This window comes from Chiloscyllium plagiosum, unplaced genomic scaffold, assembly GCF_037043375.1.
Source record: "Chiloscyllium plagiosum isolate Xiang-an unplaced genomic scaffold, Cpla_swu_hap1 HiC_scaffold_48, whole genome shotgun sequence".
Classification (NCBI taxonomy): domain Eukaryota; kingdom Metazoa; phylum Chordata; class Chondrichthyes; order Orectolobiformes; family Hemiscylliidae; genus Chiloscyllium; species Chiloscyllium plagiosum.
In genome coordinates, this window is record NW_028270186.1 from 14,731,729 (window position 1) to 14,757,224 (window position 25,496).

At 42.0% G+C, this 25,496-nt stretch overlaps 1 protein-coding gene across 8 annotated transcripts in view; it reads left to right on the plus strand.

Moving 5' to 3' along the window:
* LOC122543156 (histone acetyltransferase KAT6A-like) overlaps window positions 1-25,496 on the plus strand; it is a 295,041-nt gene that overhangs the window by 184,739 nt on the left and 84,806 nt on the right. For all 8 annotated transcript variants that reach the window (XM_087984360.1, XM_087984358.1, XM_087984356.1 and 5 more), the window contains 4 exons: window positions 1,211-1,319; window positions 5,189-5,304; window positions 17,633-17,714; window positions 21,195-21,327. In XM_087984360.1, the coding sequence (XP_087840486.1) occupies window positions 1,211-1,319; window positions 5,189-5,304; window positions 17,633-17,714; window positions 21,195-21,327 (440 nt within the window). The remainder of the gene's footprint in view (window positions 1-1,210; window positions 1,320-5,188; window positions 5,305-17,632; window positions 17,715-21,194; window positions 21,328-25,496) is intronic.

The following is a 25,496-nucleotide window of genomic DNA, read 5'->3' on the forward strand; positions in this document are numbered from 1 at the left end:
AGTCATAGAGTCGTCAAATGCAAAGTTCTGAGCCCAGATATATTTAATCACATTGACAAATTGATGAAACTGCTGGAAAATTAACATGATATTCAAAAACAAAAGGAAGTCGACTCAATCCGTAAGATTTGATTTATTGTTGTCACATTCACCCAAGTACAGTGAAAGGTTTGGTTTTGCAAGCAGTTCAGGTACATCATAACATACACATCATAGGGTGTTCAGACAGAGCAAGGCAGTCTACATAATTGTATTGATTCAGATTGAGATCAGACAGGGTCTAATGGCACAAAGATTGTGTCCCTGCCTCTGGGATCGAATATCCTTGGTTTAAATCCCACCTCAGGATGTATGTTGAAAGAGGTGTGTCATAACATGTCCAGACAGTTTACTTCTTTGAAGCAAAAGAGACTGAGGTGAATATTGAGAAAAAGCCAAACTATTTGGAATAAGTCTCATGCCGTCAGATAATCTTACAATGAAGAACCAAATTGGCATTTTATATGTAATATTGTTAGGGTTTGGAGTGTGCAGACATTGTGTTAAAATATACCACAACTTCATGAATTGGGAAAGCCAACATAAAAATGTAGCCTGTTTTAAATCTAAAGTTCATTCAGGAAAACTCCCAATCTTCATGAACAGTTAAGCAGTATTACTGTTGTTTGAGGATTGGTGTGGGTCCATGATCTGATTACCAAGTCAACAGTTCGTTTTATACGGGTAAAAAACAATTTTCACAAATGATGACCTGGAGTTCGTGACATGACTTTTGAAGTAAAATGCAGAAGTCTCCAAAGTTAAACATTATGAAATGAAAAGGTGGCTTGTAGTTGGATTATTGATTGCAGTATTATTGTCACAATGATCTTTTTGGTTCATGCTCCATTTGGGACTTGATTGAATAAGTAAAACTGTGGACTACTCAGGAGGATTGGTACCTAAGCTTTCTGTTTCCAGTGTCAGTTTATTTTCCTCACTTGGTGAACCATCCATATCCCATGCCAGGTGACATTTAAGAGCAGGGGTTTCCCCGGGGCTGTTATGCAAACATTAACTTGGACTTGAGTTGTTAGGTGAGAGGATGATATTTATCTCTTGCTAGCCACCAGGTTTAAGCTCCATTTCACCATCGTGATGTGTGTGAGAACTGTGCAGAGATGCAGCAAGCCAGCTCTTGAGATTAAATTTTACTTTCTTCTGTCAACAGCCCCGTGCAGAACCAATTCCAATCTGTGGGTTTTGCCTGGGAACAAAAGAGCAGAACCGTGAGAAGAAACGTGAGGAACTCATTTCATGTGCAGATTGCGGTAATAGCGGTACGTACTCTGCTCAACTTTGGCGAACGTTTCATTATTTTAACTGAACGCAGTTGCATTTTGACGGAGTGAGCCCAGGTTCATAGTTAAGGGATCATTTGGATCTGAATACTCTGCTTCCAGACCTGTCTAGTTCTATGCCATAATCAGCTTTATTCATATTAGGAAGCCAGAAAGGTTATGGTGTATGTAATTTCTTTGAGCAACAAATTGACCTGTCTACTGGTGCCAGGAGTCTTTAGCAGGGATGTCAAATGATCGAGTCAACCATCCTACAACTTGAATTAATAATGGAGTATCTCACACAACTTAAAAGCGAGCAAAATAAATGATGGTTTTTTTTATGCCCTGTCTTTATTAGTGGCAATTCACATTCTCATGGGGCCAAAGGAATATTACAGGGAAGAGTTTTGAAATTTAGCTCATCTCTGGGACTTGTGGCATGCTTTGTTTCCCACTGTTTATATGCCACTTGCTTTCCCTTGAATGATTTCTTGTTTTCTCTGACTCCTTTCATTGTTTCTACCTTCACCTCCACATTCTCTGCCACTGTTGCGTCTCATTGTTCCCACAATTCTGGAAGTTTGATGCCATGAGAAAGTATGTGCAGAAGAACGTAATGAATCACATTTGTATTTCTCTCTCCTGTTGATTTCCCTGTCTGTTACTCAGCCACCCACCTTCTTTCTAAATCCCTTTGCTGCTTTCTTTATCCCTTCCTCGGTCCATCTTTGTTTCCTTACTACTTTTCTCATTTGTGTCTCTGTTTCATTTGATACATGTTTCATTATCTCGTTCTCCGTCCCTTAGATAATTCTTCACTGAGATTCATGATTTCAGCCCCTCTCACCTCACTCTGTAACAGTCTCCCTTTCATTTTCCCCTCTTGTAGCTTCTCTGTCATCCCTTGCCCACTGTCTCCCTGGCTCACAGCTTCGATGTCTTTCACACCTTAAAACCAGAAAACCTCCCCATGCATTTTAACAAGCAAGTCCCAATTTCATGGACAATTTTGTGCTCCCCATCCAGTGAACTCTTTCCGATGACTCCTACACCTGCAGGTCACCGCTCTATAACTATAACAAGGCTATCTCCCACTATTTTAACCTGTCTGTAAGTTAAGTGGAGAATCTTTACTGTTCGCTTTCTTTACATTTTGATCTTGGAAAAGGCAAGTCGAATATTTGATCTGAGTCGAAGTTTAATCGTTATCACAGTTAACATTTTAGTTGAAATCTAGTCGCAAACACGTAAATCAAAACTTGATATTGCACTCTCTTTGCACTTGGTCTAAGAAAATTCATCTCAGTTATTCTACATCCTTGGCCCTGATAAGACATGAATTAGTTTAAAACATGTCAACTGATGCACCGAGGAAAGCCTAAGAACATCCACATTCTGCCTTGCATCGAGCAGAAATCTGTCACACTTGACTTCAGTGGTAAACCAACCATAAAATGTGTAGAACCAGGCCAGTCGTTAACTGCGAAGCATGTACAATCGTCCACTGACCTCAGCAGTTTGCTAACAGTCAGGATTATTTGGATTTGTCCCTTTTTATTGTTTCAATAAAAGGCAGACTTGAGCAATTCCCTTCAAGGAACAAGCTGCATCAATAGTTGAACATTACCACTCCACTGTAGGTCTGAGATTAATCCTGAGCTACACAGTGGGAGTTCTACTAGCATTGATGTGAGTATGATTGGGTCTCTTCTAAGTTCGTGTGCAATTCCACTTCAAAAATTGAGCCTTACCTTCTCACTTAGCCAATTGTTTTACCAGTTTTCCTCCTGTTTCTTCATGGTCACATTATGAAACAGCATGTACAGCCCATCCATGAAATTCAGATAATTTGTATGATCTTAGAGTTAGACAGCACAGAATTACATCTTTTGGTCCATGCGTCCGTGCTGACCAAGTTTCCTGAACTGAACGAATCCCTTTTGCCTGCGTTTGGTCCATTTCCCTTTCTGCTTCATGCACCTGTCCAAATGTCTTTCCAGTGTTGTAACTGGACCTGCATCTATCACTTCCTCTGGCAGTTCATTCCACATGCAAACGGCACTGAGTGTGAAAACGATGCCCCTTAACCTTTTAAATCTCACACTTTTCACCTTAAACGTATGCCCCCTCGTTTTGAACTCCCCCACCCTACGGGAAAAGACCTTTTAATATTCACTTAATCTATATCCCTCATGATTTTATAAACCTCTATAGGGCCACCCCTCAACCTCCCATGCTCCAGAGTAAAAAGTCCCAGCTTAACCAATCCCTCTCAGTAACTCAAGCCCTCCAGTCCTGGTAACATACTTGGAAATCCTTTGTGCATCCTCTCCAAATTCATCATATCCTTCTGAGAGTAAGGTGACCAGAACTGAACACAGTACTGAAGAAGAGGCCTCACCAACATCCTGTACAACCTCAACAAGACAACCCAACTCCTACACTCAAAGTTTTGAACAGTGAAGACTAACATATGAAACAGCTTCTTAACCACCCCATCTACATGTCATGCAAATTTCAAAGGATTATATACCTGAACCCTTGCGTCTGTGTACAACAACACTTCCCACATCCCTATCATTAGCTGTATAAGTCCTGCTCTTGTTTAATTCACAAATGCAATACCTCGTTTTTATACAAATGAAATTCCATCTGTCACTCCTCAGCCCATTGGCCAAATTGGTCAAGATCCCTTTTAAATCTTGGAACATAGAACAGTACAGCATAGTACAGGCCCTTCGGCCCTCAGTGTTGTGCTGGCCTTTTATCCTGCTGTAAGATCAGACTAACCTACACACCCTTCACTGTGCTGTCATCCAGGTGCCTATCCAAGATTTGCTTAAATGTCCCTGATGTATCTGAGTCTACTACCACTGCTTGCAGTGCATTCCACACACCGACCACTCTCTGCGTAAAAGACCTACCTGTGACATCTCCCCTAAACCTTTGGTGACAACATTTCAAAAGTAGTTCAATGGCTGGTGAAGTGCTTGTATGTACTCTATCCGTGAAAGTTATTTTATGAATGGAAGTTACTTCTTTCTTATATTACAGTAACTCTCCGTAATCTGAGGTTAAGAAGGAAGTATTTGACTAAAAATATTTAGACAGAATCTTTGTCAGCTCTCCAGATATTAATAATTTTTTAAAATCTCACAGCACCAGGTCACAATCCAACAGGTTCAACCTTCTTCACTGTTGATTATACCGCCAATTTTGGTGTCATCTGCGAACTGCAAAACCCTGCTTCCTAAATTCTCATCCAAATCATTTATAAAAATTACAAACAAAATTGGACCCACAGTCCTGATTCCAACAGAACACTGCGAGTCTCCAGTCTAAAAAAAACAACCCTCTGCCCTCCTCGATCTTTTTGATTACATCCTAGAAAAATTCTAACCAGGTTTGTGAGACACACTTTCCGATGTACAACGCCGTGCTGCCTATCCCTAATCTGGACCTGCCTATCCAAATGCATATAACTTCTATCTCTGAGAATTCCTTCCAACAATTCACCCACCACTGATGTCAGACTCACTGGTCTGTAGTTCCCAGGCTTCTCCTTACAACCTTTCTGAAGCAAAGGCACAACATTACCCACCCTCCAGTCTCCTGGCACAGATATCTCTATTTGGGGTCCTGCAATTTTTTTCCCTACATTTCCACAACTTCCTGGAATACACTTGATGAGGTCCTGGAAATTTCTCCACCTTTATGTTCTGTTTAAGACCTCCAGCACCATCAGCTCTGTAAGATGACTGGTTTCAAGAACTGCAATGAAGAATATTTAACCTGAGTGACACTTGTGTGGATGCACGATGAATAATATGATTCGAGATTGATTGTCAGGTCTGCTGTGTTTCCAGGTCACCCATCCTGTTTGAAATTCTCTCCTGAACTAACGGCTCGTGTGAAAGCCTTACGATGGCAGTGTATTGAATGCAAGACGTGCAGCACCTGTCGGGACCAGGGGAAGAATGCTGTAAGTTGTGTATCAATTCATAAAGACAGCCTTCAAGTGCATGCGCAAAAGTTGTACAACGGCAGAGTTGTTTCAATTCCCTCGGACATCCTGTGTTGGTGTTCATCAGATTTCTTCGCTTCAAGAGGAATCCGTCGTTGCTTTTCTGTAATTTGCATTTTAGAAAGAACAACGTGCTTCTTTATTGGGTATCCTAACCTGTTTTGCATAAATGCTCTACAGTGCTTCAAATACAACCAATTAACCTGGAGTGCTTTGGGTGTGGATTGTTTTGCAACAGCAAATGTGGCTGTCAGTTTGCCACCAAAGCCCAACATGTAGATGTGTGGTGATTGATTGGTTAATGTATTTCCTCAATGTTATTTGAGAGAAGAATACAGGACAGGATATGAGAGGAACCCTCGTTGTACTTGACATTAATTCCATGAGAAGTGTATTATCCATGTGAGAAGGTAGTTCATTTCAATAAGTGAAAAACAATGTCATTGAGATTACGGTGCCAGACCAGGCTGCCCAATTTGTGTTGCAGTCTGACAAGGGAGCAATAACTTTTTTGTTTTAGGTTGACGAAGTGAGATATTCCAGGTACTTGATAAGAGAATAAAGTCAGTATTCCAATATTTGGAAAGAACTACACAAAGTTGGAATGGTAATAGAACCTACCATATATATTTCTGTGTATTAACTTATTTTTGAACTTCTGAAATTAAACTGAGGTCAACATAGGTAACATGAACTGTGGTTGAATGCCCCACAGAGCATGACAAATGTGGTCAAGACAGATCCCACAGATTTCTAAGTAAACACCACTCCCAATATTAGTAACTACAGATCAATCAATTTAATCAAAATGTTGCATGTGATTCCTGTTGTTCTGTTCAGCAGATCTAGCTTCAGAATTTCTTCAAACAACACTCTGTCAAGTAATGGCTCAATGACTACTCACTCCCTGGTAGTTCATCTTCCTTTCCCAGTTCTGTACTCCCCTGGATTCTTAAAAATGCACTCCAGTACTGAGAGGCACAACCATACTTTTTCACAGACAACTAGCTTCACCAAGCCAGGACTGCTCCTGATCTGTTACTGCACAGAATGATCCAACCACTCTGGGTCTTCTCTTTGCACTCCAACTAGACAGCAGCAGTGTTAATTTTGCGCATGTCTCCTTGGTGGAACTTTGTCAAAAACATCTGAAAACCATACAATCCACATCCACTGGCTCCCCGATCATCTCTTTTTGTTACATTCCCTCAGAATTCCAGTAGATTGCTCAAACGTGCTTCCCTTTTGTAAATCCATACTGACTGTGTCTGATTCTACCACTGTTTTCAAAGTACTCTACTATAAAATCCCTGATGATAAATCTTTGCATCTTCACCACTATGGGTAGTTGACTCACACTCGTTATAATTGGTTCAGCGGTTTATTACCAACAAATTTACATTACAAAAGATTGAAACAAAGTAAGCGTAAAACATTACCTGAGGTAACCACTAAAATTTTAAAGCCAGAATCAACATAGTTTAAACGATGGGTAAACAGCATTATGCAGTGAGTTATAAACTGTGCATTATACATTGGCAGCCCACTCAGTGCCGGTCATCAATTTCAGTCACATTTTCAAAATGCTGCATTGCTAATGAAGAATTGTAGCTCCTTTCCAATGGACGTAGTATGATGTTCAGGCAACAGCAGCACGCAATCAATCTGAGTTCCACAAAAAAGTCAGGTCAGCAGAATCTGTTGCAAACCTCCCCAACGATGCCCACAATGATCTAGCTGGTGTCGCTCCATTAGTGTTACCTTCAAGTTACGGGACCAGTTGCACCAGGTGTATGTTTGCTTATTTTCAGCTTCTGGATCTGAGCTCCATCTAGAGTCATCGTCTGGGATTTGATGGTTGTGTCTTTTTTTACATAGTTCCAGTCTTCCCAAAGTTTGTGTGCGTAATGAGTTTCAGTCTGAGATCATTCCAGTTCCTAAGGAAACTGATTACTTTCTCTCCCTCCCTTTTCACTCGGTTTGTTATTTTTTAAACTGACCCAATAAAACCACAAAGTCCACTGCACTTGTTTGGCATTAGCCTGTAATTGAGAGGCTGTTTAGTTCTTTTACTGAAAATTAGAACTTGCGTATCATTGCAGAGTAAGTGGAGGACAGTGGCATTGCCTGACAACAGCTAGTTTTGAGATGGATAGTGTATAAGCCTTTGCTGTGAAGAGACTCCAAGGTTTTAGTGAGATTGCAAGTTATTATGTATTCTAACTGGCACTGAGCCGTGCTCACCCATCACCCTCAATCCAAATCCGACACTCAGGCTGTCAGTGCCCCAGTCTTTTTAAATTACATTACATTTCCTACAGTGCGGAAACGGGCCCTTCAGTCCAAAAAGTCCACATCGACCCTCCGAAGAGTAACCCACCTTGGCTCATTTCCAAACATTTACCGCTCTCTAATGCCACCTAACATGATGGAAATTTGGCATGGCCAGTTCACCTGACCTGCACATCTTTTGGAATGTGGGAGGAAACCGGAGCATCCGGAAGAAGCCCACGCAGACACGGGGAGAATGTGCAATCTCCACACAGACAGTCGCCCAAAGTGGGAATCGAGCCCGGCTCCCTGGTGCTGTGAGACAGCAGTGCTAACCACTGAGCCACCGTGCTGATTTAAAATCTCTTGTCTTGTCTGTGGACCCTTGTGTAGCCTAACCTTTTTCTAAAGAACATGAGTGAATCAGAAGGCTTTTTATGATAGTTGATGACAGTTGTTATAGTCACCATCATTGAGACAAGGTTACTGTTCAAGATATCCTTCATGGAAAAGTGGCGTAGTGGGATTTTAAGCGATGTCCACAAAGCTGGACACCGAGACCAGTTGCTCACTGACTGATGTTTTACACCACCATCTCACCCTACGTTGCTCTCATGCCCACATAGTTGTCTTTGGTATGAATTCTGAAAGTTCCTGCTTGCAAGAAGTTGCCCAAATCCCTTGTCCACTTATTACATGCAAATAACCTGCCTCAGCTTTGCAAAAAGAGCATTTTGGATTCCAAGTCAGTGAAAATTTGTTTTATTAACCTCACTTTCGATTAGTTGCTTACGATCTTAAACGTAGGATTCCCAGCTATTGGCTCACTCACCAGTGAGAACAGTGTTTCTCTGGGAACTTTGTAGAGCAGAATTGTGGTTGTTCTACTGAACTACAAGTAAACTCATGATCTCAATTCATGATCTAGAGACAGAAGTTCAAATTTCACTATAGCTGCTGCACAATTCAATTCAAATTTAATATATTTGTAATAACAAGATATTATTAGTGACGGTGGCCATGAAACTACAGGGTTGTCATAAACCCATCTGGTTCATTCCTGACCTCCAAGATAGAATACTCAGTCCGGCATATATTGGACTCCAAACATACAGCAATATGGATTACTTGAAAGTGCCCTCTGAAGTAGTCTAGCAAATCCGTCAGTTGTTTTTACCTTCTCAAAAGCAGTGAGGGGTAGTCAGTAAATGCTGGCCTTGTCAGCGATACCCACATTCTGTGAATTAAAAATAAAATTGAAAAAACCTTCATTGGTTCATCTTTTAACCTTCTCTGTTCAAGATGATTAATCGAACTGTTGCCGAAAACTGAATTTTGTCATCCCCGAGAGCACATACGTTTTGTATCTATCCTTCATTTGATAGCCAGAATGGTCCACATAACTTCAACTGAGGTTAACCAGAGATTAAGAAAGTTTAAAATTATCACTTTGTTTTTATATTCTGTTCCATTGCGAGTTAAATGAACATCAGTTTGCTCAGCCTTTGCAAATGAAAGCAAGCTGTTTGTCAAAGACAAATAGTATCGAGTGAACTTCATTGAATTATTTGAAGAGGCCTGGAGCAGGCTGTTTAAGGTAGTTCCATGATTGTATCTTTGGACTTCAGGAAGAAATTCCATAAATAAGACCATAGACATCGGAGGAACTGTTCAACCCATTAAGTCTGCTCTGCCGTTTAGTGAGATCACGGCTGATGAAAAATCCTTAACTCTAAAAGGACTTAGCTCAAGTGTCACCAGCCTTCATTTTCAGCAGCGGCAGGGGCAAGGACCAGGGGACTGCCAGGAAGGTAAGTTTCCCTGTAAAAGGACTTAGTTGGGTCATCACCAGCCTTCATTTTCCAAGGATTTAGCTTTTCCAAGTAATGACAGACAGGGTGAGCCTGATGTCAGTGGTAGGGAAGCTGCTGATGAAGATACTGAGGGATAGGATCAGTCAATTCATGTGGATGAAAATGGTCTTATCAGTGATAGGCAGTATGATTTTGTGCAGGGGAGGTCATGTCTTACCAAAATAATAGAATTCTTTGAGGAAGTGACAAGGTTGATTGATGAGGGAAGGGCTGTAGATGTCGTATACAGGTCATATACATGGACTTCAGTAAGGCATTTGATAAGGTTCCCCATGGTAGGCTGATGGAGAAAGTGAAGTTGCATGTGGTTCCAGGATGCGCTTGCTAGATGGATAGAGAACTGGCTGGGCAACAGGAGACAGTAGTAGTGGAAGGGAGTTTCTCAAAATGGAGACCGGGTGACCAGTGGTGTTCCACGGGGATCTGTGCTGGGACCACTGTTGTTTGTGATGTACATAAATGATCTGGAAAAAGGTATAAGTGGTCTGATTAGCAAGTTTGCACATGACATGAAGATTGGTGGAGTAGCAGATAGTGAAGGGGACTTTCCGAGAATGCAGCCAAATATAGATTGGAGACTTTGGGCAGAGAAATGGCAGATGGAGTTCAATCTGGACAAAGGTGAGGTGATGTATTTGGGAAGATCCAATTCATGAGCGAACAATGCGGTAAATGGAAAAGCCCTGGGGAAAATTGATGTACTGAGAGACCGAGGTATTCCGGTCCATCGTACCTTGAAGGTTGGAACGCAGGTTGACAAAGTGGTCAAGGAGGCATATATTGCATGCTTTCCTTCATCGGATGGGGTATTGAGTACAAGAGTTGGCAGGTCATGTTGCAGTTGTATAGGACGTTAATTTGGCCAGATTTGGAATACTGTGTACAGTCCTGGTCACCACATTACCAAAAGGATATGGGTGCTTTGGAGAGGGTATGGAGAGGGAGAGGTTGAAATTAGGATTATTTTCATTAGAAAGTTGGAGGTTGAGGGCGGTCCTGATTGAGGTCCACAAAATCATGAGAGGTATAGACAGGGTGGATAGCAAGAAGCTTTTTCCCTGAGTAGGGGACTCTATTACTTGGGGTCAGAAAAGTTTAAGGGAGGTATGCGTGGAAAATTCTTTACACAGAGGGTGGGTGCCAGAGACGTGTTGCCAGTGGAGGTGGTAGAGGTGGGCATGATAGTGCCATTTAAGATATATCTAGAAAGATACATGAATGAGCAGGGGGCAGAGGGATCAGATCAGTACAAAATAGATGACAGGTTTAGATAGATGATCTGGATCGGCGCAGGCTGTAATTTTCTTTGTTCCGCTTTACTGTGTTTTCCTATAATCCTTGATTCCCTTATTACTTATAAAATCTGTCTATCGCAGTCTTGACAATCCTTCATAATGTTATGAAGATGTGTGTTTACCTTTGAGAGTTAAAAGCAGCAGAACTACCGGACACAGCACCAAGTGCTTTCAATAAGGCAGCAATGTAACACTGAGTCGAACAACTCGATTAGTTCATTACGTGGAGAGAAAAACAAATTCGAATTCAGCCAATCATTTTAAAATTATACCCTGAAAATATACCAATATCCAATCAAGTTTGAGTTGAGTATGTTGACAATCTTAAAAGCCAGTGACACAATTGGATGCTGCGGTGTATAAAACCAGGGGAAAAGTGAACAGTTGAGAGGAGAACTGCCTCGTCCTAGCATGCAACAGACTGCTTGATAAAAACCTCTCTCTTAAAAGTACCTTTTTAATCAGTAACCTGTCACGCAGAAGTTCCTAATAAGGAGAAAAGAAGGCACAGGAAGATCCAAAGACAAGAACCTACAGCTGCCTGGTTTTGAGATAAGTGTTGTTTTGTAAATCTTACTTGGGAGTTTTATCAGACTAGTGTTATTGAAGGGAAGGTAAAAGATAGGTTAGAGTAAGGACTTGTACATAGTTGTTAGCTAATTATTCTCTGGTATACTTTAAGAAATAAAGTTGTTAATTTTTACTTCTTGGCCACTCGAATTTTTACAAATTACTGTACGGGATAAATCTTTACTGAGTTGCTAGTTTAAAATTAAGCAAGAGAGTTTACTCCGTGTCGTAACAGTTTGGGGGCTCGGGTCTGTGATTTGAACTGTTCAGACAAACTTGAATAGATTTGGGGTATGAAAAATTCCAGCAGATTTAAACACTTGCAGGTTAGTGTTCGAGATCTTCAAATAAAACACAGGTGAGACAATTTGTTTAATTTTGGTGACTTGTGGTTGATTAAATTAAAAGTGAGGGAAATGGCTCTTAAAATTGCAAAAGAGGTTCTGGGATTTGAAGATGATTATCAAATTTGCCAAGAAAGTTTAGAAGGAAAGAAAAAGACCATACTTTTAGAAATGGACAAGTGCAGTAGAGGTAGAACAACTGAAATGACAATTGAGGAAAATGGAGTTAGAAGGTAAACTAAGAGGGAGAGAGAAAGGGAAAGAGAGAAAAGAAAGACAGAGAGGAAAAAGAGAGAGAAGGTTCTTGACTGACCAGAGAGAGAGAGAGAGAATGTGAACTTGAGAAGTTGCGACTTTGTCAAGCAAAGTCAAGTTAACAGGATGGAGATTAAAAGAGAAGATAGTGATACATGTAAATATGTCAAAACACAGGCACATTTTGATGAGGAAGATGTTGAAGCTTTCTTTATTTCACTTGAAAAATTGCCTAGGCCAATGGAGTGGTCCAAGGATTTGTAGGTAATGTTATTTCAGACTAAATTGGTAGGCAGAGCTAGTGAGGTATTTGCTGCGCTGTCAGATGAGGGCTCAAGAGATTATGAAGAGGTTAAACAGGCTATTTTAAGTGCTTATGAATTGGTACCAGAAGCATATAGACAGTGGTTCAGAAACACAAAGAAGGAATCAGGTCAGACTTATGTTGAGTTTGAAAGAATTAAACATGGTCATTTTGATCAGTGCGTGTGTACTTTGAAAATCGATAGGACATTTGAGGCTCTCGGAGAGATTATTCTGCTGGAGGTGTTTAAAAACTCACTTCCAGAGATGGTAAGAATTCACATGGAGGAACTGAAAGTTCAGAAGTGAGAAGGGCATCAGAATTAGCAGATGAGGACGTGCTGGTGCATAAGACAAGCTTCTGGCCAGAATTTCGTCCTCTGAAGATTAGAAGGGCAGATCCTACACTACTAAACCAAGAATCGAGCACACTGGTAAGATGTTACCACAGGTTAAAGGAGCCCAAGACAGTGGACAGGAGGTGAAAGGCCTCAGGTGTTTTCACTACATTGGAGTGGGACACAGAAAATTACAGTGCTGGTGGTTCAAGAAGAGCACTGGGAAAAGGTGTCTTCACTGCCAGAAGGTGGGACACGTGAAGACACACGTTGCTGGTCTTTAAAGAAAGGCATTGTGGGAAAAGACTTGGTAAAAGAAGCGACGCCGGTGGCATTAGTGAAGGTAGTAAAGGCGACCCTAGGAAGAGCTGAGGATCTGCAGGAGAGTGCACAGCTTAAGCAGAGTCTGGGAAGGGAGTTAGTCCCTGATCTTCAAAAAATTTGCCTCCGTGGGTAAATTTTACTCAAACAACAGGGGGAGAAGGGCAAGAAGTTATAATTTTCAGAGATGCAGGATCGAACTACTTGCTGTGATAGGAAGGGATGAGTGAATATTCACAATTTCTAATCTGTTATCTGAGAGTGTGGTAATTTGTGGGGCAGATGGATAGAAATTTAGCGTTACCCGATGTAAGGTCAGGTTGGAGTGCCAACTTGAGGCTGGGGAAATTACAGTGGGAGTGATTGACTGAGTTTCAATTCCAGGATTTAGTAAGATCCAAGATGGGAGTGACACCCCCTTTTGTGGAGAAGCCCAAGGAAAACCAAGAAACTGAGGAGTTAAAACAGAAATATCCTGACATTTTCCCAGACTGTGTCGTAACCAGATCCCACTATCGTAAGTCACAGCATGAAGTGAAAACTAAAGAGGAAGATGAAGGGGTTGAGGTTCAGTTAGCGGATACCCTGTTTGACGTAATGGTGCAGGAAAAACCTGAACAGACAGAGGTGTTTAGTCCTGAAAGGGTAAGAGACTCGCAACAGTAAGACAAGACGATAAAAGATATATATATATGTGTGGATGTGTACTCTGAAAAGGAGGCAGAGAATATTCTGGAGGGTTGTTATCTGAAAGGTAGAATCCTCAGACAGGAATGGAGACCACGGCAGGTTAGTGCAGAGGAGAAATGGGCCGAAGTGCACTAGATTGTATTGCTGGTAGTGTCCAGACAGGAAGTGTTGCAGGTACCACATGAACTACCTGGAGGAGGTCACTGAGAGGTACGAAAGATTCTGGCAAAAGTACAAAAACATTTCTATTGGCCTGGAATGCTCAAGGATGTGTTTAACTTGTGCCGGATGTGTCATACATGCAAAATGGGAGGTAAGCCACAGGCAGTAATAAAACCAGCACGTTTGTTGCCAATTCCCATATTTGAAGAACCTTTCACGTGGGTTATAATTGATTGTGTAGGTCCCCTCCCAAGAATTAAAAGTGGGAACCAGTACTTGTTAACCATCATGGATGTGTCTACCAGATTTCCCATGGCAATTCCGTTATGCAGTATCAAGGCAAATAAGGTGGTAGAGGAGTTGGTAGCTTTCTTCACACAGTATGGGCTACTCAGATTCAGTCGGACCAAGGGTGAAATTTTCCTGCTAGGCTGTTTAAGGAAATTATGGATAGCTTCGGTGTAAAGCACTTTTCATCCTGAATCCCAGGGAACTTTGGAAAGGTGGCATCAGACCTTGAAGACCATGTTAAGAGCATACTGTCGGGATTACCCGAATGATGGGGATAAAGGTATCCCATTCGTATTGTTTGCCATTAGAGATGCCCCAAATGAATCTACTCAGTTCACTCCTTTTGAGTTCATAATCGGTCATGAAATGAGAGGCTGTGTGAAATTAATTAAAGAAACTTTGACAGGATCAAAGTCGGAGATCTTACAATTAGATTATGTATCGAAGGTGAAGGAGAGATTAACTCGAGGAGGTGAGTTAGCTAAACAGCACCTAAAAAAGGCACAGTGTAAAATGAAGCAGGTGGCAGATAAAAACTCTGAGGCTCGGTCGTTTCCCCAAAGGGATAACGTGTTCGTACTGTTACCAATGATAGGAGATCCCTTCAAAGCTAAGTTTAGTGGTCCATATCAAATTGAGAAAAAGTTGTGTCAGGTGAAGTATTTGGTAAAGATGCCAGAGGAGTGGGATGGATTAGTAAGCTATCTGTCTCAGGAGCATAGAACAGAGTTGAAAGGTTTATTACTACAGTATAAGGACATATGTAAGAATCAGGTGGGGAGGACTAATACTATTGTACGTGAAGCAGGCATAGGGAATACTACTCCGATAAAACAATATTCCTATCGGCTTAATCCTCTCAAAGCCAGACAGGTCCAGGTGGAGGTGGAGGTCATGCTTGACGAGAACATCATGAAACCAAACCAGAACCAATGGAGTTTGTCAATCGTCTTAGTTCCCATCCTGGACGAGCCCTCAAACTGTTATGACATTGAGTAAACTCTCCTGCTTAATTTTAAATCAGCTGCACAGAAAAGATTTTTCCCATGCAGTAATCTGTAGAAATTTGAGTGGCCAAGAAATATATAAAGGAAAAACTAACAACTTTATTTCTTAAAGTATAACAGAAAATAATTAGCTAGCAACTATGTACAAGTCCTTACTCTAACCTATCTTTTATCTTCCCTCCTATAACACTAGTCTGATAAAACTCCCAATTAAGATTTACCAAACAACACTTCTTATCTCAAACCCGGGCAGCTGTAGGTTCTTGTCTTTGGATCTTCCTATATCATCTTTTCTCCTTGTTATGAATTTCTGCATGACAGGTTACTGATCAAAAAGGTACTTTTAAGAGAGAGATTTTTATCAAGCAGTCTGTTACCAGCTAGGACAATGCAGTTCTCCTCTCAACTGTTCTATTTTCTCCTGGACTAAAACCTCAGAGCATCCAATTATGTCATTGGCTTTTAAGATTGTCAGTATACTCAATTCAAACATGATTGAAAATTGGTATCTTTTCAGGGTATAATTTTAAACTGATTGGCCAAATTCAAATTTGTTTTTGTCTCCAGGCAAAAAACTAATCGAGTTCGACCTGGTGTTACATTGTTGCCTTATTGAGAGCACTTGGTGCTGTGTCTGGTAGTTCTGCTTTTAACTCTCTTAAAGGTAAACACACATCCTCATAACAATAACGAGGCCTCAACAACCTTCTGTGATAACGAATTCCTCAGATTTTCTGTCCTCTGAGAGAATTCCTTCTCGTCGCTGTCTTAAATTTGTGACTCCTTGTTCTGAGATTTTGCCCTTTGGTCCTGGACTACCCTCCAAGGGGGAGCCATCTTTCCAAATATCAAGTCCTTTAAGAGCTTTGAATGTTTCAATAAGGTTGCTTCTAATTCTTCCAAACTCCACCAAGTGGCAATCCCAATCTATTCAACTGTTCCTCAAGACAGTACTCATAACTAGTCTCAACTGAGTGAAACATTCTCTGGACTGTTTCCAATACCAGTACATCTTTTCTTAGGTGAGGGGTCTGTTGATCCTAGCCCAGCTGTGGTTTGATGATTGCCTTGTATAGCTTTAGTAAGACTTCCCTAATAGTTTAATTAAGACCTCGCTACATTTATATTCCATTTCCTTTCGAATTAAAGGCCAGTGCTCCAGTTGTCCATTACCTGCTGAACCTGGATGCTAGCTCACTGTGATTCACAGAGGAGGACTCCCAAATCCTTCTGTTCCAAAGTTTCTGCAGTCTTTCTCACCAAAGCACACACCCTCACATTATATTCCATCCATCACGTTTTTGCCCATTCACTGAATCAGTCTGTACCCTAGTGCAGCCTGTTTGCCATTGTTACCACTTGCCTTCCCGTCTTTCCCATGTCATCCACAAACTTGTTTATTAGACATTGTCTTCCCTCTTTCAAGTCATTGATTTTTTTGTTGATACATGTGGCCCCAGAGCAGATCCTTACGGCACTCCCTCGTGACAGATTGTCATCCTGAAAATACCCACTTTAGCCCAACTCTTTGTTTTGTCTTGATAGCTCATTCTCGATCCGTGCTGATATACAACTCATACACCCGGGACTCTTACTTTTTTATTAAGTAGCCTAATGTGTATTAACTTGGCAAAATGAAGTACCCCTCAGGAACGTTTTACAGTGGCAGCCTTTGGAAGTGACAGTGTTAGTTTGTTTTGAAAACACTCGTGTGAAGTGCATTGTGATGTATTATCGTACTAAAATGCTTCATAACTTCACATTGTCATTTTTGAGAAACAAGAACTTGCATTAAGCCTTTAATGTTGTAAGCCATTTGAAATGAATTGAAATACACCAAGGTTTTGGACTGGCGTGAATCGCATTCAAGAGTGCAGAGCTGTGGTAATTGTGGGAACTAGTTCTTGATTGATAGCTATGAGACAGTTGTATATCTTACTAATTGCTCCTTATGAAAAGCTCTGTTTTATGTGCTGTTGACATGATTACTTGGTGGTTGCAAAATGGACTTTGGCTCAGGCTGCTGTAAAATTTTCATAAGCTGACAATTGGCAACTGAATTGAATGTTAAACCTAAGTGGACCAGCCAAATAGCACAGAGGACATGGGTCATTGGTCCCTCTTTACTTGGCCAATTTTGGGAGGCAGTATGTAGATGGTTGAAACTTTATTGCTGGAACAGCACAGCAGGTCAGGCAGCATCCAGGGAACAGGAGATTCGACGTTTCGGGCACAGGCCCTTCTTCAGCCTGTGATGTATTCGGCCTGTGCCCGAAACGTCGAATCTCCTGTTCCCTGGATGCTGCCTGATCTGCTGTGCTGTTCCAGCAATAAAGTTTCAACTTTGATCTCCAGCATCTGCAGACCTCACTTTCTCCTCCAGTATGTAGATGGTGCCTAGTGAAACTATTGGAGATGGGCTGCCTCCATTGAGAAGGGTGGATGTCGCACGTAGTACAGTTGGACCTCTGTGGCTGAAAAAAGCCAATGTTTTGCAAAATGCTATATATTTACAAGTGGCAAAATCATAAAGATGAATAATCTGTGTCACTATTTTTTCTGCAGGATAACATGTTGTTTTGTGACTCATGCGATCGAGGGTTTCACATGGAATGCTGTGATCCACCTCTCACCAGGATGCCGAAAGGTAAGAATTCTTGTCTTAACAAAACAAAAACTATTCATGACGTTGCGCATGGTCAAGCTAAATACAAGAAAAACTTCATGGCAAATTCTCAAATGTAATCATGGGCCAAGTTTTTCCAGCAATTCTCTGCAGCTGTTCTTTCCTTAAAATCATTTTCTGCAAAAACATATTTTGGTGAATGTAAGGTAATGTGATTCACTGTTCACAAACTGCTCAAATAATGATATTGTTGACAACTGAAAAAAGTGTTGAGAAAGGAAAAATGTTTCCCATCATTCCGGCACATACAGAACCCATTTTAAGTATTTCTTAAACAAGTTAAACATTGCATTGAAAACAGAGTGAAACTTGACGTAGTTGACAAGAACAAAGAAAGCAATGTTTGAGAGGAATTTAAGACAGAACACATTCATGAACAGGCAGGGGATATAGGGATATGTGCAGGAAGATGGGATGAATTCAAAATGGTCTTGTGGTCAGTACTGTCATGGCAGACTGAAGGCCTTGTACCTGTACTGTACTGTTCTGTGATCGACGAAATTGCATGTTTTCGGCTATGGCTATGAAACCATAGTAATCCAGAAATCGGAACGAATCATCTGAGGATGTGTTCAAATTCCATAATGGTGGCTTGGAAATGTTTTGTTTGTTGCACAAGTCCTCTGGCTCATGAGTGTTCTTTGGGGAAGTAAATTAGTCTTGCATCTGGTTCTGGACCACAGGTGGACTACTTCAGTTGACTTTTCAAAATAGTATAGCAAATCGTTTAGTTGAATTCAAGAAAGTAAATCAGCACCACTTTCTCCAGTACAATTAGGGATGGGAGTAAATGTTCACCTTGCCAGTGAAATGCACATACCCTGAATAAATTGCAAAAATTCTGTCAAGGAGTTCTGATTGAATTTGGGAATGTGGTCTTAGATACATTGTACTTTTGGTCGCACTTCTTTTCAGTCCTCCTGAAATTTAATTTGGTTAGTATGAGATGCCAGTAACTTTTGCTTTTCATGTGACGCTTGAGAAATGGGGTGCAACGTTTAGATTTCTTAGAGTTCATGATGGTAGTTTTTTTTTTTACCAAACTCTCTGATGTAAAACCTATGGGATCAAGTAGATTGGTCGTGCACCTCATCATCTCCTTGTACCAATAGACAAGTGAGACCAGAAGACCATTTGCAAGTTAGATGAAAGAGAACTCTCCTGCGTCACGACAAAGTCAATCGACAATGTGACAATTGTAGACTTTTTCACCAATCAGCAGTATGGAGCACAGTGATTACTGGGAGCTGGCACAAGAAGACAAAAATGGGTGTCCAAAAAGGTTTTAACAAGCTGGATCCGATTTAGCCTCTCTGTTCTGACAGGAATTTAATCACCAGGGAGCATGTTGACAGACTGAGACAAAAGAAGTAAATGAGAAACACAAAAGTGACTGATTTAACAGAGGTTGGGTGAGAATGTGGAGCAGATTACCAGCGGGGATGGTGGAACAAGAATCAGTGGCTTCAGGCTGGGAATCGACACCCTGCCATGTCAGTGCTGACCATGATACCATTATGAATTAATACCCCATGGTCCATGTCCCTCTACTCCCTGCCTGTACATGTGTCTGTCTAAATCCTTCATAAGCATTGCTTTGTTCTTGCTAGCAATGTAAAGCTTCACTCTGCTGAGGATAATGTCAGGGATTCAGGGCCATACTTTTCCTGTCGATATTACTCTGTCATTAGTAGAATCCCGGACAAAACAACTGATTTGATTGACACTTCATCCAGCAACATGATCACTTGCTCCCTCCCCCCGTCACCAATGCACAGAGGCAGCAGTGTGCTGCATCATCAAGATGCTCTGTAGCAATTCATCAAAACTTCTTCAACTCTCGATTTCAAATCCATGACTTGTATCCCCTAAAATGACTAAGGCAGCAAATACATTCGACCACCTAACCCTGCAGCGTTCTCACCAAACCACACACTATCCTGATGTAGAAACATGTTGCAGATCAAAATCCTGGGCCTCCTTTTCTGCTTGCATTGTTGAAGGAATGTGGTTAGATTCTCTCTCATGGGAGATGGTCATTTCCTGGTACTTGTGTGGTGTGAATGTTAAGTTGTCACTTGTCATCCCAAGCCTGGATATCATCCAGGTCTTGTTGCATTTGGATGTAGGCTGTTTAAGAATCTGAGAACTCATGAATTATGCGAACCGCTGAGCAATTGTTAACCAGCATCTCCACGTCTGATCTGCGGATGGAGCCAAGGTAATGGATGAAGTAGTTGAACATGTTTGGACCTACGACACTACACTGAGGAACTGTAGCAGTGATGTTGTGGAATCCCCAGCAACCACTTGTATCTTTCTTTGTAGTATGACAGCAACAAGAGTTTTTCCTGTGATGACAGTCGATTCCACTTGTGCTCAAATTCCTTGATAATACACTCTCTGGGATTTACTGCAAGGGCCACCATGAAGCTGTCAAGGATCACTGGAGTTCACTCTTCAGTCCATGTTTGTGTCGATATCCAATATCTTCATCCATTTCTTAATATCACATGGAGTAAATCAAATCAGTTGATGACTGGAATCTGTGGTGCCAGAGACTTCAAGAAGAGACCAAGGTGGATCCTCCACTCTGTATTTCTGACTGAAGATTTTCATTTGAAATCAAGATGGTTAGTGACTGAAAACAGACTAGAAAATGCATTCTAGCTCTGTTTCTGTGTGATCCAAAGTCACATAGTGACATCACCTTGAATTGAATGCCAGGGATCAATGACACGTGTCATCAAGAAAAATGAAGCTTTTGGAACAACCGTCCTGAAAAAGAAAGCTGCTCTTAAGATTGTACCTCATCTAGTTTTGTGGGCGGCACGGTGCCACAGTGGTTAGCACTACTGCCTCTCAGCGCCAGAGACCTGGGTTCAATTCCCACCTCAGGCGACTGTCCGTGTGGAGTTTGCACATTCTCCCCGTGTCTGCATGGGATTCCTCCGGGTGCTCCGGTTTCCTCCCACAGTCCAAAGATGTGCAGGTCAGGTGAATTGGCCATGCTAAATTGCCCATAGTGTTAGGTGAAGGGGTAAATTTAGGAGTATGGGTCTGAGTGGTATACGCTTCTGCGGGTCGGTGTGGACTTGTTGGGCCGAAGGGCCTGTTTCCACACTGTAAGTAATCCAATCTAATCTAGTTTGAGTTGTATGATTCTGTGACTCAAGGGCTTATTTTTTGAGGAGCAGTTGAGTACTCTCTGTACGTGATGGAGTTTAGTAGGATTGGTGGTGGGGGGGAGATCTTGTCGAAACTTCTAGAATACTGAGAGGCCGAGGAATACAATGCATGGTAGAAGAATGTAAGGAGTCATTTTATAGACTAAACAGGCAGTTAATTTTGTTAGCTTTAAACATGAATTTCTTTGGTTAACACAACACAAACTTCCAACCGGACAGATATTCATTATTTTGTTTATTGCTTCCATCACAGGCATGTGGGTGTGTCAGATTTGTCGGCCACGGAAGAAGGGAAGAAAACTGTTACACAAGAAAGCGGTACAGATTAAACGGCGCTACGCAACAGCAATAGGGCATTCGAAAAATAGATTAAAGAATAAGACAGTGTAAGTATTTCATAAGATGAATTCTTGTCTGGCATTGTTTTGCAATTGACCTCTGAACTTGTGCCAAGGATGAACAATATGCAAAGGATGATGTGTTAATAGAGCAAGTAATGAAGGTTCAAAGGGAAGCAGCTGGTGGCTGTTGATTAGTTGACTGGAACTGGGTATTTGAGATACAGTTGATAGACTCCTTGCACAGGGGAAGTTTATGTCTCTCACATCTGTTTTGAACACATGAACACAATGGACTTAATCACAATGGCAGGAACGTACTTATTGGAGTTAAAGCTATGAATAAGGTGGCTGCACGGTGGCTCGGTGGTAAGCACTGCTGCCTCGTAGCACCAGAGACCCGAGTTCAATTCCAGTGTTGGGCAACTGTCTGTGTGGAGTTTGAACGTTCTCCGTGTCTGTGTGGGTTTTCACCGGGTGTTCTGGTTTCCTCCCACAGTCCAATGATGTGCAGGTTGGGTGGATTGGTAATGCTAAATTACCCCATCATGTCCAGGGATTGGTTAGGTGGATTAGCCATGGTGGTTTTCAGGGATAAGGTAAGGGGATAAGTCTGGGTGGGATGCTCCTCAGAGAGTTGGTGTGGACTTATTGGGCCAAATGGCCTGTTTCCACACTGGGGATGCTATGATTCTGAGGTACAATTGGTGGTTTCTTTGATCTGAGACTGCGAACTTTGATTGAGTGTAATTCTGTAGATTGAGAGATGGATCATGTAGTCTTTCAACATTGGTACCTCTGCTGTAATGATGCACTGTTATAAATTAGTGAGGGTGGCATAGTGATACTGCCATTGATCAAGTAATCCTGAAATTTAGGATAAATATTTGGGGAGATGGATTTACGTCCCACCATGGCAGCTGGTGAAATTTATGTTCACTTCATGAAAAATCTGAAAGCCAGTGTTAGTAATGGTGGCATGAAACTCATGGAATCTTGTTTAAAAACTCACTGGTTTACTCCTGTGCTTTGGGGAAGGAAATCTGCAATCCTTATGTGGTCTGACCTCCAGACGTAGAATATGGTTGCCTTGAAACTTCTGTCTGAAATGGACTCCCAAATCCCTCTGTTCAGGGACAAGGAGGGTGGCACAAACTGCTGGCTTTGCTGGCAACACCCACGTCCAATGAAGGGAATAAGGAAAACAAGTCGTGACTTGTTGCTGAGAATGTAATGACTTTTGAACTTTGTTTGAACTTTCTTAGTGCATCCCATTTTTCATTTAAATCCACGGTGACATGATTTGAAAGTGAGCTGTGCAGAAACTTAGAAACTAAGGGTGGCATGCTGGTTTAGTGGTAACCACTTCTGCCTCACTGAGCCAGGGACCTGGGTTCGATTCCAGCCTTGGGTGACTGTCTGTGTGGAGTGTTCAAGTTCTCCCTGTATCTGTTTGTTTCTTCCAGCTGTCCAAAGACGCACAGGTTGGGTGCATTGGCAAAGGGAAATGCAGGGATAGCGGAGGGCCAGTAGGTCTGGGTGGGATGCTCTTTGGAGGGTCAGTGTGGACTCAATAGGCTGAATGGCCTGAATCCACACTGTAGGGATTCTGTGATTCAAATGCTGTGATAAGAGCAGAAGTGGACTATTCAGTACTATGAACTTGGCCCACCATTCATTTGGATCATAGTTGATCCTCTTATTGAGATACCAATCTCTAACTTCATATGCAAGACAAACAAAAGCTGCTGGAAAAGCTCAGCACGTCTGATAGTATCTGTGAAATCAGAGTTAGCATTTCGAATCTGGTGACCCTTCCTCAGAACTTTTTGTGTCACTTACAGTGTTTTGTGGTTGAAAATTTCACAGATTCACTGTACCTGCTGAGTGATGAAATGGTTCTTCATCTCAGTCCTAAATGGTCGTCTCATTATCCTGAAACTCTGACCCCTGGTTCTCGACTCGCGAACCGGGGAAACATCCTCCCTACATCTCGTCTGTCCAACCCTGTTAGCATTTTGTACGTTTCAATCAGATTCCCTCTCATCCTTTTGAACTGCCCAGCTGAACCAACTCAGGACTGTCCTGCCATTCTGGCTATCAGTCTGATGAATCTCTGCTTTACACCCTCCATGCCAAATATATCCTTTCTCAGATGAGATCAAAACTGCATGCAGTACTCCCGGTGTGGTATCACCAAGGCCCTCTTCTGAATGCTAAATCTGCTGCAGTGAAGACTATTATACGATTTGATTTGCCACTTATTTGCTGCACATACCTGTCTCCTTTCATGGACTGGTGTATGAGGTCACCAAGATTGTTTTATACATGCACACATCTCAACATATCACTGTTTAAATAAAACTGTTCAAGTAATTATTATCAGGAAGAAAATTTTCATACCTAAGCCATCACAACCCTGAACTGTGTGTACATTATCAGACCGCTGGCTTCGCTTTGAACAATGTTTCATTCACGTTCAGTATTGTGAAGAGCAAAGCTATTGTCTGTGATCCACACGACAAACCACATGCCCTTGACACTGGCTCAACCCCTGGCAGTCATCCAAATCAGAAGCAGAATTTTCTTGACCTTGATGAAATATTTGTCCCTGAGAAGACCTTCCTCCCACTTCTCCATGCCATGACTTGAAATACTTATTTCCACCAGCTCAACATCTCCTGAGTGCACCATTGCCTCAGCTTATCTGCTGATGGTAATGGAGTTCTCTTGTGTTCAGTATTCGGATCTTTGCTCTTCCTGATCGACATGAATGAGCTCTATCTTGAGGCACATATCCTTCCTTGGCCAGCTCTGGCATTGTGAGAATTCATGATTTTGATTACTGTACTGTTGGCAGATGTGCCTTCAGCAGTCAAGGTGCTTTCAGCTTTAGTTGCTTTGACACTGAAGGTGCTGCTTTTTGACCAAGCATATCACTATTTGGTCTGATGGCTTGCTTTGTGATGGTGTCAGGTTTTTTTAATGTATCATTGTGATGCACCTTGTGACATGTTGTGAAGTTAAAGAGACTGCATAGATGCAAGTTGTTGGTGAACCACTTCTGCGAGCAACCTCGTACAAAATGCACAGGTTGGACCTTGAAGTTCAACGGTATGGAAATGAAGTAATTTTTGTGCTGTACTTGGTCTTGCATAGATTCTGTTCGAAAGTATAGGGAGGCATGGAGTCATATACATAGCTTTTTTCCTGTTTAACCTATTTTTCTATTCAATCTGTTGAGAGATGTTAGTACACCCCTCTGGAGCAGGTAGGACTTGAGTCCAGGGGCAGGGACACTCCCACTGCACCACAAGAGTGCCCTTAAACAATTTTTAATGGGCCTGTTCAGAACGCTAACGACACACCTCAAGAGCAGGTAGCACCTGAACTAGAGCCTCATGACTCAGAGGAGAAGATGCTGCCACTGCACCACAAGAGGGCTCCCAAAGCCAACGGCCGCTGGTTTTCCCAGGTGGTTCTCCCATCCAAGTACTAACTAGGCCTGGGTCTGCTGAGCTTCGGAGATCAGACGAGACCAGGGGTTTTCAGTCTAGTCTGGCCATTTTCCGTATATTCATCGCCTGTGTGGTGATGACTTGCAGCTGTTTACACTGGGACTAGCTAATTCCTAATTGGAGGCTTATCCAAATTCCAACATGTTTTGCTAAAGCAAATTTGTTTCAGGAGGCGGTCACACTTGGTCGATTAAGTACTTCAAATGCAGGCACTGATCAGAGATAGGGTGTGAGGCAGGTAGGGGGATCCTGAGTTCAGGAATGAAGGAGCTTCAGCTCTTGACCTTGCCAACAGATATGCTTTCTGTGTGGATGAGGAAAAGGGCTACTGACCATGGCACCAGGATGCAGGAGGCCATTCAAGAGGGAGGGAGCGAAAAGACACGTGATAGTTGTCGGGGACTCCATATTTAGGGTGATTGATAGCATCGTTAGTAAGCAGGATTGAGAGTCGTGCATGGTGTGTTGCCTGCCCATTGCCAGGGTTGCCTGCCCATTGCCAAGACATCTCTGACCAGTTTGAAAGGATATTGGAGTGGGAGGGCGAAGATCCAGTTGTTGTGGTCCACGTTGGGGCAAACAACAGACACAAGGCTAGGTCGGAGGACCTGTTTGGGGGTTATCAAGCACGAGGAACGAAATTAAGGAATAGGTCCTCTAGGGTTATAACCTCCAGATTACTATCCAAGCCATGTGCAA